The 13310-nt window shown below is 38.6% G+C and overlaps 1 protein-coding gene across 5 annotated transcripts in view; it reads left to right on the top strand.

Annotated features, from left to right (window-relative positions):
* Positions 1–2901: 2901 nt before the first annotated feature.
* LOC149830073 (ENTH/VHS family protein) overlaps positions 2902–13310 on the top strand; it is a 47921-nt gene continuing 37512 nt past the window's right edge. For 3 of the 5 annotated variants that reach the window (XM_090016300.1, XM_090016298.1, XM_090016299.1), the window contains exons 1-7: positions 2955–3239; positions 3342–3393; positions 3846–3925; positions 4031–4109; positions 4235–4318; positions 4458–4603; positions 4698–4946. In XM_090016300.1, the coding sequence (XP_089872426.1) occupies positions 3199–3239; positions 3342–3393; positions 3846–3925; positions 4031–4109; positions 4235–4318; positions 4458–4603; positions 4698–4946 (731 nt within the window). In that variant the 5' untranslated portion in view covers positions 2955–3198. Of the gene's footprint in view, positions 3240–3341; positions 3394–3845; positions 3926–4030; positions 4110–4234; positions 4319–4457; positions 4604–4697; positions 4947–13310 lie in introns of all 5 variants that reach the window. The other 2 variants (XM_090016297.1, XM_090016301.1) reach the window with 2 other exon arrangements.

Below are 13310 nucleotides of genomic sequence, written 5' to 3'. Positions count from 1 at the left end.
TTCTTATCTTATTAACACCAAAATGGCTATACTAATTATAAATAGTTCATGGTTTTGGTACTCTATAAAATACTAATTTATTTGATTAAAATATTTTTTGTAAATTATTAAAGACCGAAATACTCTTTTGATAGAATTTCTTCTAAAACTACCAAAATACATCTAGTTAGGTTGAAAATACTTTGATAACACCTTAATGAGTCATAGTTCACTAAAATAAATAGTTCTATTGATAGATTAAATATTTTAAATAGTACTTTTGATTAAAATGACCAAAATGCTCTTTATTAACAATTAACATTTTTAATCGACTAAATTCGTCTAGTAAAAATAATATGATTGCTTGTTAAATATCTGAAATAGTTTTAAAGATATCAATTTTACCCTTGTTAGCCAGAAATAAGTAATTGAGGATGTAAAACACAAATAAATAAAATTTAAAAGATAGAAACACATTTCTAACTCAAAGATAAAGCTGAATTCTTTATTTATTACTAATCCATAAAAATTACTAGTTTTACACTTTAAAAAAAACTCATTAGAAATTTGCATCACCTAGAATTTCTTAGAAAAATATCAACCTCAAATGGGTTAGGAAAATCATCTTGCTTGGGATATTGCTTGCTATGTGGTTTCTCTTTCCAATTTATCCTCTCTATTAGGACTTTGATTGTAAAGTCACTGTTTTACTGTCTGGATTTTCAAAACCCTCTAACTTGTCCTATATTTTTGATCTACAGATACCCACTAGTACCAGAAGTCATAAGCGTAGGTGTATCGGTGGTGCACCAAAGAGGTCGTGAACCTGCTTATAGTATCAGGAACCTTAGTTCGGGTATATCGCGTAAGGTCCGGTACGAAGAAAGTCCATCCTATTAAATCCTATTTGAAGTAACCTCATAGATTCTTGGAGCTTTCAAGGAGATCCAGAAAACCTGTTATTTTTTTTAATCTTGATTTGTGTGTTGCTTGATTGATTTTCACTCTTGTTTGTTCATAAATCCTAAGCCAAGGTTATGCAAAAGGATTATATAAATTCAGCCATGAACACGAACACAAAAATAAGCCAAGGTACCTGTAATCTTGACCAACCTGAGTCTACGACCATAATTCTACCTAAGAACGCTTGAAAATAGTCCAGTGGCACTCAATAGTTGTGATACTTGTTGGGAGGAGGTTCATTACTGAGGGGTCCTTTAAGCTCAAATCCTCTGGTCGTCTCATGAATGCAAAAGTATATCAGTTGGAAGGAATAGAAAGGACTCCTAAAGAAACATGTCTTGAGGAAGCAGATCAAGAAGAAGAAGAGGAAGACAAAGTTTAGTATGTGAAAACAGATAAGGGCAAGGGAGTATCTCGTGAACTCCTAAGCAAATATGCTATCATTGCTATCACTTTGGAAGATATAGGGACTCGAGATAGAAATAGTGATAGAGTGAGAGATTCAAGTTCAAACTGATTTCTCATTTCTTTTCTATTGGAAATAAGGCCCTTATATATAGGCCAGTGAGGGCTCATAATGCTTTACACCAATAACAAAACAAGAAATAAATAAAAACCTAAAACTAGATAAAACCTAATTCTAGTTAAACCCAAGTAAGATAGGCTATTCTTGGTTAAGCTTACTTTGAAAAAGCTAGAAATAAGGGTCTTCATCTTCATTTTTAGACATTGACTTCAATTTCCCTTTCACAAAGAGGCTATTAAAATCCTTGCACTATTACCTTGGAACCTTATTTGAAGGTGGGGGTGCCACTTGAGTGGGTGGGGCCCACTAAGTCTTCAAGATCTAGAAATAGGAGGGGCATCCCATGGGTGGGACCCACAAGGTCTTCAATGCCATATTTAAGAGCTGGGGGTAAGCCCTGCAAGTTCAAGCAATTGGAGAATTCGATATGGATTTGTGCTTTCAAAATTTGGATCTAAGTCTTCAAGGTCCTCCACAATTGGGCCAGCATCATGGTGCAGCTGCTGAATCAACCTCGCACATGCATTGGTACTGCCCTTTCTTTCAAGCTCTGATCTTGGCCTCATGGTGGCAGCTATGCATTTAAGTTAGCTAAGAGTCATTAACTAGAGACCTCCTTCTCCATCCGCTTCTACCATCCTAGGGCAGTAGATGGTATTTCGTGTGGCAATGTTGGAAGTTCACATCTTGGTGGGTAGTTTGGCATGAGAGAAATGCTAGAACTTTTGAGGGTCGAGGAGTCGGCTTGTTTCTTCAATGCTATCCATGTTGAATATGATGTATTTCATATGGCAGGTGACGGATCTACATTGGATTCACCCCCTTTTTGCCGGTTGCCTTGCTCTTCTTGAAAGTCATCAAACCCATAACAAAAACTTTTATTGTTTGTGTCGTGATATTATGCGACCCGTCTTAAGGATGGGCTGTTTTCTAGTAGTAATATATAGGGATGACAGTGGACCGGGGCAGGGACAAGGTCTTCACCCTCACCCCGTCTCAAAATTCTGCCCTTCATCCATCCCTGCAAGGGTTTCGATTTTAACCTTCATCCCTGTTTCATGTCCTCGGTCTAAACAGGTTGAGAGCCCATTTCTCATCGGTCTAAAAAAAGGAGAAAGGTTCGGGTGGGGTGGGGTGGGGTGGGGTGAGAAAGCCTAAGTTTATCCCTGCCTTCAACCTAGCACGGGTTTTGATTTTAACCTCCATCCCCATTTCCATACCTGTTTTATGTCCTCCGTCCAAACGGGGCTAAGCGAGGAGAGCCCTGTTTTATGTCCTCCAACTGTAATTGAACAACCGATACGAACCAACACTAAGATCCGAACCAAGACGACCCGATAAACCTAAGAGCAGCCTCCCGAAGCTAGCCGGTTATCATAAGCAGCTAAAAAAGTTAAAACGATAAAAGAGAAAAAAAGGAAAAAAAAAAGAGTCGTCGTTTTCCAGGCCTCCTAGAAACCCATCCCATCGTTTTCCCAAAGATCAAGATCTGATTCAACGGGTAGTCTCTCTCTCTCTCTCTCTCTCTCTCTCTCTCTCTCTCTCTCTTTTACCTTTCACTCGTTACAGGAATTGAATTTCTAATTTCTAGAAAGTCCAGAGGTTTCTCGTTTTCTCAGATTGTGGAATCCCTTCAATTGCTCTGTTTTCTTGTTTCTTTCTTGTTTTAAAGAACCCAGATTGAGCCAAGTTTCGTTGGATCGGGGAGAGAGAGAGAGAGAAAAGGAGCCATGGATTTCATGAAGGTCTTCGATCAGGCGGTCAGGGAAATGTGAGCTATTCGTTTCGTTTCTCTCAGAAAAACAAAAATGCAAACTTTTCCCATTTTTGGGTGTTTTCTGAGTCTTTGTTTTCGCCTTTTCTGGATTTTCAGAACTCGGGAGGTGAACAAGAAAGTTCTCAAGGTCCCTGAAATCGAGCAGAAGGTAAATTCCTGGCCTAACTTTTTATCCCATTTTTCTTCATGCCTTTGATTCATAATCTCTCGATTTCTGCGATCCTCTGTGTGAATTTTTGTTTTTCTGAACGTATTTTCAGGTTATGAAACCCTAGATTCATCGATTTTTAGTTTTGGATTTCCCGATTTCGCTCAATTAATAGTGAATCCTAGCTAATTTCTCCAATTCTTTCTGTAACTGTTCGGGTTTCTTTATCTACTTACTGCTGCCTTGGATTTCGGAATTCCTTTCTGGATTGCAGCATTTCCGATTCAATCAACCTGTTGGACATTTTCCATTATGATGTTTTTCTTTTCCATCTAAAATTGCCTACAGTTTCTATCACTAGGGAGACCATACTTTTCCGTGTTTGTGTTACAGTCGATTACTACTTGGTTTCTTTCTTCTGGACCTTTGCTAACAAAAGAACTTTGCGCAAGGTTCTTGATGCAACAAGTAATGAACCTTGGGGTCCCCATGGGTCGGACATGGCAGAGATCGCGCGGGCCACAAAGAGCTTGTAATTTCTCACTTTCTAGAACTGAAATTTGAATCATATCGATCTCCTTCTCCATGTTTATGATTTACTTTGTAAAAATCTGTGACCTGATTGCTGGTCATGCAGTACTGAGAGTCAGATTGTCATGAATGTTCTATGGATGAGATTAACGGATACGGGTCGATACTGGCGTCACGTTTACAAGGTTGTAAGATCTGGTTATGCTTAAACTTTTCATTCTAGTTTTCTGTTAGTCCTCTCTATTGCATTTGAAAATTGTAGTTTCTGCTTTATTGCATTTTATTCATAATCGCATATTTTGCTTGTCAGGCGTTGGCTGTTATTGAATACTTGGTTGCGCATGGTGCTGAGCGTGTAGTGGATGATATTATAGAAAATACCTTTCGGATCTCAGTATGTTTCACTTGACATGATGCACCTACTCATATTTTACCCTTCCACTTTTAGTAAACTTCTAAATAGCAAACACCTCCCCCACTTTAAAAAGCTCTCCCCCCTTCCCTCCTTCTCATATGGTTCCTTTTTGGTGAAGTCTATTGCAGAATTTGAGTATGTGGAACCTAATGGAAAAGATATGGGGATAAATGTGAGAAAGAAGGCCCAGACTGTTTTGACTCTCCTCAATGATAAGGATAAAATTCGAGAAGTTAGAGACAAAGCTGCTGCGAATAGAGATAAGTAGGTGCAAGAATTATGTGATGGTTTATTTTTCTCCTTTGCTGGTATTTATTTGAGTTCAGTGGATAAGCCATACAGGTTTCATGACTTCCAGGTATTTTGGTTTGTCCTCGACTGGAATAACTTATAAGTCAAGTTCGACAGTACATGGTAGTGGTGGGTTTTATCGGGGTGAACGAGATGAAACATTCAGTAATAGTTATAAAGACAGAGAACACGATGACACTGATAGGAAGACAAGTGATAAAGATGCTTTTTACGAAGAATCCAGTAAGAAGTGTGGAAGAGACAATGCCACTGAAACTGAAGGAAGCAGTTCTAAGAAGGGGACACAATATGGAAGGTAAATGGGCATAAAAGTTCTATTGTGAGATTTAACTTTTTCGCACAATCTCTTGTTGCATAAATACCAGCTTTGGCTGTGTTACAGATTATCATGTTTGCAGTAATATTAGGTGCACCTAAATAGAGACTGATACTCATTAACTGAAAAAGAATGCATTTAACGAAAAAAAGGAGAGCACAAGGATTGGATATGTGGCATCTAACTATACCAAACATTTAGTGTGCACCATTATATTTTCACTCTGTCTGCATTTTTCCCAGCCCTTGAGCTTGTTGCTCTTCATAATACATATCTATGTACATTATGCACTAAATTCATTGGGGACACATTATATGTCGCATAAGTGAAAGTGAAAGTGAAAGTGAAAGCATCATATGCTAATCCATTCATATTAATAATCGACTATAACTTGCATTATATTTATTGTAATACTTGCACGCACATCTTTTGCTTAAGTGTTGCACATATTATCCATGTAAGTAATGTATGAAGTTGGTGTCTATATGTTTCTTGGGAATTTTATGTTTATGGCATGTTTATATATTTGAGTATGATACTTTGCATGAAATTGGATGATCATATTGTAATATTTCAGATTTCAAGTGTTGGGTGCATTAAACTGCTGCAAAATGTCTGTTTTGTTTCTTTTTTGAAAAATACATGTTGTATATTCTAATATTTCACTTTTCCAATTGTTTAGGTTTCTTAAAGTTTTACTCACGTCTAACATAAGCATCAATTGTACCCAAAGATTCTCATCCTTTCGTCTTTTGCATAAAGGCACTAGAACTTTTAGGGTTTGAGTTTCTATAGGAAGAGCATTGCCAAAATTGTATCTTGTAGCTGTTTATTGCCTCTTCTTTTTGCGGCTTAGGTTTCTTTCTCTAATTTCTTTCGTATCATTTGGCTAAGTTTTGTCATCATTTTTGCAAGTCCATTGTCTTCATTAGTCATGCGCTAAAAAAATGTAAGAGAGGAAGAGGAGCAATTTAGGGTTTTGGAGGAACTATTACCAACCCCTTGGAGGGTGGCTTATGTGAAGAAGGAGCTTACTATGCTAGCTTAGCTCACCTAGGCTCAATGGTGGTTGATTAGGCCTTTTATTGGGATCGAGTCAATTACTTGTAATGGGATTGGGTAACATGTACATGGGAGACATTAGCCTAAGTAGAGAAGGGCATAATTGTCATTGTGTGTGATTCATGTAGCCTATAAATAGGGCCATGGCCTGTCATTTGTATAATCCATTGTTGAATCTAGGAAGATTCTTGAGTCTTTTTTGTCTCTCTCTAGTTCTTAGAGATATGATTGACTCTGGTTAAGCAACTAGCTAGAGATTAGCTCATACACCCTAGTGTGTGAGATTTTCACCTTTTACCATCACTTTCTCACCTCTTTTCGATATGGTATCATTTGGTACGTGATATCAGGTCTAGATATAGTCAAGTATATCAAGCTACCCACAAGTTGCCCGTATACTACAAGATGTTCATGCTTCTCACAATTTGTAGAACTCAACTTTAACATTTGGCTCCATTGGAGTAGATACCTTTTTGGAGTCATATGCTAAACTAGCCTTTTTCACAAGATCTATTGCATATTTATGCTGTGACAAATAGAGTCCTCTCCTTGAATATGTAACTTTCAACCCCAATAAGTACTTCAAATTTCCTAGATCCTTCATTTCAAATATGTTGGCTAACCTTTTCTTTATGTCAACAGTCTTTTGCACATAATCTTTTGTGATGATCATATCATCAACATACAAAAGCAAAATGTACTTCCAAAATTTGAGGAATCAAATAAAGCAGGGCCATGAGAACTTTGCTTAAATCTAAGAAATTTTATTGCACTACTAAATTTCTCAAACCATGCACAAGGTACTTGTTTGAGCCCATATACGATTCTCTTCAATTTGCGTACTCGACCTTGAGAGTCTGAATACTCATGAGGTAATTCCATGTTGCAAGTCTCCATTTAAGAAAACATTTTTTACGTTCAACTGCCAAAGATTCATTGCCGAATTTTAGCGGTTGCTAACAAAGTTTTTATAGTTGTCATGTGAGCAACTAAGGCAAAATTTTCTGCGAAGACAATTCAAAATTGTTGACTATAACCTTTAGCGACCAATCTAGCCTTCTACCTTTCAATCGACCCATCTGCTTTTGTCTTTATCTTGTACACCCACTTGCACTCAACCATATTTTTGCTTGGTGAGAAATGCACAAGATCCCAAGCATGCATTCTTTCAAGAGCTCCAAGCTCTTAAGCTATTTCTCGCAGTCACTGCTCTTTAGAAGTTGCTTTTGCATAAGAACTAGGCTCAACATGGGAGTAGATTAGAGCTAAGAAGGCACAATGTTGGGGAGTAAAAGACTCATAGGATACAAAACTAGTAGTAGGAAACTGACTCTAGTACTGCGACGTACTTGAAGAGGAAACAAAGATATCGAAGGAGACTCCACACTCATGTGCTCTAGATCCCCTGGAAGGGGATCAAAATTGGCCTCCATGTTTCCTACTACTTCAACCTGATCCAAAAACGGTATCTCCATCACATTTTCTTGCTTCCTAGAATAAGTTTGACCAAATCTGCCATCTCCTCATTGAGTTGCCTCCCCCTAAGCCCCTATATCTCTCTCAACTTCCTTTTCTGCAGGGAGTGATATCTAAAAGGTTCTTAGTGGGGTTCAGCCTTCACTGCAGAAACTAAGAAAAGAGAGAGAGAGAAGAGGGAGATTCACAATGGCTGAGGGCGGCGCACGTTAACCCAACCTCCCAGCCCTAAACTTTATAAATAGGTAAAAATACAATAGCTGGAAAGATTACAGAAATGCCATTAATCAAATGGCATTAAGCATGTGTTAAAAGTTAAAACATAACGTGCGTATGGATTTGGATCCAGATCCAGATCCATACGCATACCATATTTTAACACCCTCCCTCAAGTTGTACGTGGTCTTGGAGCATGTACAACTTGCTCTTCAAATACCAAAATTGATGTCCCGTTAACCCCTTGGTAAACAAGTCTGCCACTTGATCTTCTGTTCGAACATGACGTAGTTCTATCTCCTTCATCTCGACTTTCTGCCGTATAAAATGTTGATCAATCTTAATGTGCTTCGTTCTGCTATGCTGAATAGGATTACATGCAATGTTTATTGCGCTTTGATTGTCACATAGAAGAAATGATCGAATAATTGTCTCTCCAAGATCACTCAATAAGTGTCTAATCCATGTAGCGTCTGCCGTGCCTGCAGCCATCGACCTGTATTCAGCCTTTGTACTTGACCGTGCCATTGCCTTTTGTTTTCTGCTGCTCCAGGACACTAAATTGTGTCCAATATATACACAATATCTAGAGACAGATCGTCTCTTATCTGGATCCCCTGTCCAATTTGCGTCTGTATAAGTGATGAGTTCATGCCCTCTATGCAAGTTATCGTTCTTGCGATAAACAAGTCCATCTCTTATAGTTCCTTTTAAATATCGTAAAATGTGCTTCACAGCTTCCATATGACCTTCTGTTGGAGCATGCATAAACTGGGATACCTGATTGACAACATAAACTATATCAGGTCTGGTAAAAGTCAAGTACTGCATCATCCCCACAAGGCTTCTATACGTTGTTGGGTTGACACAAAGATGGCCATCTTCAGAGCTCAGTCTTTGATGTAATACACTCGGAGTGCTGACTGGTTTGCAATTCGTCATCCCGACTCTTTCTAGAAGATCAAAAGTGTATTTTTGTTGCACGAGTGTCAATGTGTCTTGTTGCCTGTCAACTTCCACACCAAGGAAGTACCTCAACTCCCCTAAATCTTTCATCTTGAAAGTTTTCATTAAAAACTGCGTCACATCTTGCACATGATTATCTGAGCTCCCAATGTCATCAACATATATAAGAAGAAGTATAACGATGCCTGCCTTTTGGTAAATAAAGAGCGAGTGGTCCAGAGAGCATCTTCTAAAACCATAGCTTTGAATTTGCATAGAGAAACTTTCAAACCAAGAACGGGATGCCTGTTTCAACCCATACAGAGATTTCCTTAGTTTGCACACCTAGGCAGTAAGATCCTTTTCGGCATAACCAGGAGGTTGCTCCATATACACTTCTTCCTTTAAAGTTCCATGCAAGAATGCATTTTTAACATCCATCTGGCTAAGCCTCCATCCTCGGTCGACTGCTAGGGATATGATGACACAATTTGTACCCATTTTGACTACTGGACTAAAGGTTTCATCGTAATCTTCACCATATTGTTGTGTGAATCCTCGAGCAACAAGTCGCGCTTTATATCTGTCAATGCTTCTTTCAGGCTTATACTTTGTTTTATAAACCCATTTTGAGCTAACTACATTCTTTCCTTCTGGCCGATGTACTATTTCCCAAGTTTGGCACTCATGAAGTGCTTCCATTTCTTCATTCATAGCTTCAGTCCAATGACGAGATTGAAGAGCTTGATTAAAGCAAGTGGGTTCATCCTGTTTTGTGAGCTGAGACACAAACAACTGAAAATCAAGAGAAAAGGTCTCATAACTCACCCATCGTTGAATAGGATGCCTAATGCGTAACGGCCTTTGAGCCGGATCATTAGCGATGCTTTTCACATTTCTCTGCTTTATATTTTTGTCCCGTCTAGTGTATATCTGTCCAGAGAAGCGTTCTACTGGGGTTGGTTTTACTGGAGATGGTTCAACACGCATCTGTGAGTCATCCAACCCCCTGCTCAAGCCAAAGGAAGTACAATTCGCCTGACATGTTTCTTCTGTATTAGCAAAAAGATCTGCACTCATCCATGGATCATATACCTCTACTTCTCGATATGGCAACACTTCAGAGTCATTTATCTGAAAATTTTGTTCATCAAAAACAACATTCCTAAAGGCCCTAATACGTTTTGTAGTAGGATCATAGCATCGATAGCCTTTTTATTCATCCGCATACCCAACGAATCTGCACTTAACGACCTTGTCCTGAAACTTATTTCGCAGAGTTGAATCAATGTGTACATAACATACACAACAAAAAACACACAACTCATCATAAGAGGGATGTTGCCCAAATAAAATATAATATGGAGAGTGCTGATCCAGAAGTGCCATAGGAAAACGATTTATGACATGAACAGATGTATGAAAAACTTCTGTCCAGAGACTAACGGGCACATTGCTATCATGTAACATGCTCATCGCACTCTCGACAATATGCCTGTGTTTCCTTTCCGCAACCCCATTTTGTTGAGGGGTATGAGGGCAAGAAACCTGTCGACTTATTCCTTTATCCCGAAGAAAGGCAATAAACTCGTTTGATGAATACTCGCCCCCACCATCACATTGTAAATGCACAATATCACAGAAAAACTTTGTTTTGACCATCGAATAGAATTCCCGAAATACTTGAAAAACTTCATGCTTATGTTTCAAGAAATATATCCAAGTATAACGGGAATAAGAATCAATAAAGATAACATAGTAACGACTACCGGAAAGAGAAGGAATAGGTGCGGGTCCCCAAACATCGGAACAAATAATCTCAAATGGCTTTGAAGCCCTTTTATTAATAATACGAAACAGAATAATATGGCTTTTGCAGAGTTCGCATGAAGAACATTTATTATTATCTAAAAATGAACATAAACTAGACTCTGGAAGAAGACCATCAGATACAAGACTTTCAACGAAGCCTCGACTATAATGGCCCAAACGACTGTGCCAAATATCTGACTTATTACAATGAGATGAATTAAAAACTTCCAACGAAGGGAAAAACAAAGACTCTGAAGGCGAAGATACTGAAGAATGCTTGGACGACTTCAACTGGAGGACTGGGGCTGAAGGTGAAGACATTGAGGGAATCTCCTTGAAGACGTACATGTTTCCTTGTCGCTCCCCCTTAGCGAACGTCTCCTTCGTTCGTAGATCCTTAACATAAACAGAAGAGGGAGTAAATTTGACGGAAGAATTCATATCGTCAACAAGTTTAGCTACAGAAACAATGTTCTTTTTAATATTAGGAGCAAGGAGAACATTTGACAAGTGAAGTGAGGACTCTGACATAGGGATATGTGCACTGCCAGTATGACTAATGGAGTGACAAGTTCCATCTCCTGTAACTATACTACCTTTTTCAGAATAAGGCAATAAGTGAGATAATTTACCGACATTACCCGTAACATGAGTGACAGCGCCAGAATCAACATACCACTCGCCTTGTTCATTTTGCTTGATCGTCATCTGTGACAATGCTGATAACAAAAGTTGTTGCATATATGTAGATGGCGCTTTCGTGTCCACAGTAGTAGCTAACTTATTTTCAATTTTGTTTATTTTTCCTCTATTTTGTAGATTAAACCAACAATCAACTTTCACATGTCCTCTTTTGTTACATAAGAAACAAGTGGGCACTCTCCTCTGATTCCCTGTATTAAAAACACCAGAAATATTAGGTGTAGGTAAGATACCACGACCTCCTTGCCCAAAACGTCCGCGGCCTCTGCCTCCTTGATGCCCTCCATTTCCTCGTCCAAAACCGACAGAAGTGTCCATGGCCAAAACTGAATGAGAACGAACTGATTCATTTCCTTGTGCTCTTTGTTTCATAATCATCTCATGCTGGAGAAGTTTCGCTTGAAGATTGTCAAAAGTAGGCAAGTGAGGAAGGCATGACAAAGATGTGGTAAACATGTCAAAATCAGGGCCCAATCCATTGAGGAGTTGTTGAACTTTATCTTTATCTAAAATAGCACTTCCAATAACCGCCAATTGGTCAGTAATACTCTTCAAGCGGCCTATGTATTCCATGACTGGCATGGAGCCTTTCTTCAAACTTTGAAACTCATTTTTTAAGTACATAACTCGAGCTTCTGATATCTGAGAGTATGTCTGAGACAACTTACTCCATAGATCCGCCGCAGTGCAATCATCTGAAAGAGTAACCAACACTTCTTGAGATAGTGTTGATGTAATATAAACAACCAAAGACTGATCCCGCTTCCTCCAGGCTGTATACTCTGGATTCTTAAAGGAAATAGTAATTGTGTCACCCTTCTCATTGGTGGTTTCCTGCAAAATAAACCGTGGTGGTATAGGAACCAAACCATCCAGATGTTCATCGAGATCCTTACTCCGTATAAAAGGAAGTATTTGTCTCTTCCAGGTCAAAAAATTAGAGTGAGTAAGTTTTTCTGTAACAAGCTGACTCAAGAAATTTGCAGAGGGACTGGAGGACAAGGTAGATGACGAAGAGTAATCCATATCAATGGGACAACAAATAAACGAACAAGACGAATGAAGAGAAAGAGAAGAAAATTGAAGATCACTTAATCAATCAATAGAACTTTAATAAGGGATGCACCCGTGATATTAATAGACGCAAACCCTTTTTTTTTAGGGTCGAGATTGTAGACTGTTATAACCTGCCTATAGGCGTCGCACATAAAACATTAAACAATAATAGAAAAGGAAACTTCTGTAATCAAAGAGGTTTATAAATAAAAAAATACTCAATAACTGCAGTAGATTTGATTGCAATCAAAAGGAGACTGCAATCAAAGAGGGAAAACATGAATCAAAGGGATTGCAATCAAAGATAGGAAACTGCAGTCAAAGAGAGGAAAACTGCAGTTGTTGATGTCGAAGAGGGGCGTTAAATGTGAAAAATTGCAGACGTTAATGATGCTGCAGACGTTGATGCTGAAGGAGAGAGCCAGATGGTGATGATTGCAGTACTGTGAAGAAGGGGAATAAACAAGAATCAGAAGAAAAAAAACGAGTGCAGAAGTTACCAGGAAGGAGGAAGAAAGGACGAAGAGGTGTATCAAAAACTGTTCCTTCAGAAATCTTCAGATCTCGCTGAACACACGTCTGGTAGGGTTCCACAACTGAGCTCTGATACCATAAAAGGTTCTGTGTGGGGTTCAACCTTCACTACAAAAACTAAGAAAAGAGAGAGAGAAGAGGGAGATTCATAATGGCTGGGGGCGGCGCACGTTAACCCAACCTCCCAGCCCTAAACTTTATAAATAGGTAAAAATACAATAGCTGGAAAGATTACAGAAATGCCATTAATGAAATGGCATTGAGCATGTGTTTAAAGTTAAAACATAACGCGCGTATGGATCTTGATCCAGATCCATACGCATACCATATTTTAACAATATCAAGAAAGAAAAATCAACTAAGCTCTTTTCTTTAGTCTCATCCTGTATAAAATAAGGCACATCCTCATGAAAAACATATCTATATATCTACACTCACTTCTCTACTAGGTCATAGTGCTTACACTCTTTCTGACCATAGGGAAAATCCAAGAAACTTCTTACTGTGTGAGGAGAAAGTTTATTTGTATATCTACTAGGT

Source organism: Nuphar pumila, chromosome 8 (genome assembly GCF_984573655.1).
Source record: "Nuphar pumila chromosome 8, dmNupPumi1.hap1.1, whole genome shotgun sequence".
In the NCBI taxonomy this organism is placed as follows: Eukaryota; Viridiplantae; Streptophyta; class Magnoliopsida; order Nymphaeales; family Nymphaeaceae; genus Nuphar; species Nuphar pumila.
This window is presented reverse-complemented; position numbering and strand designations above follow the sequence as displayed.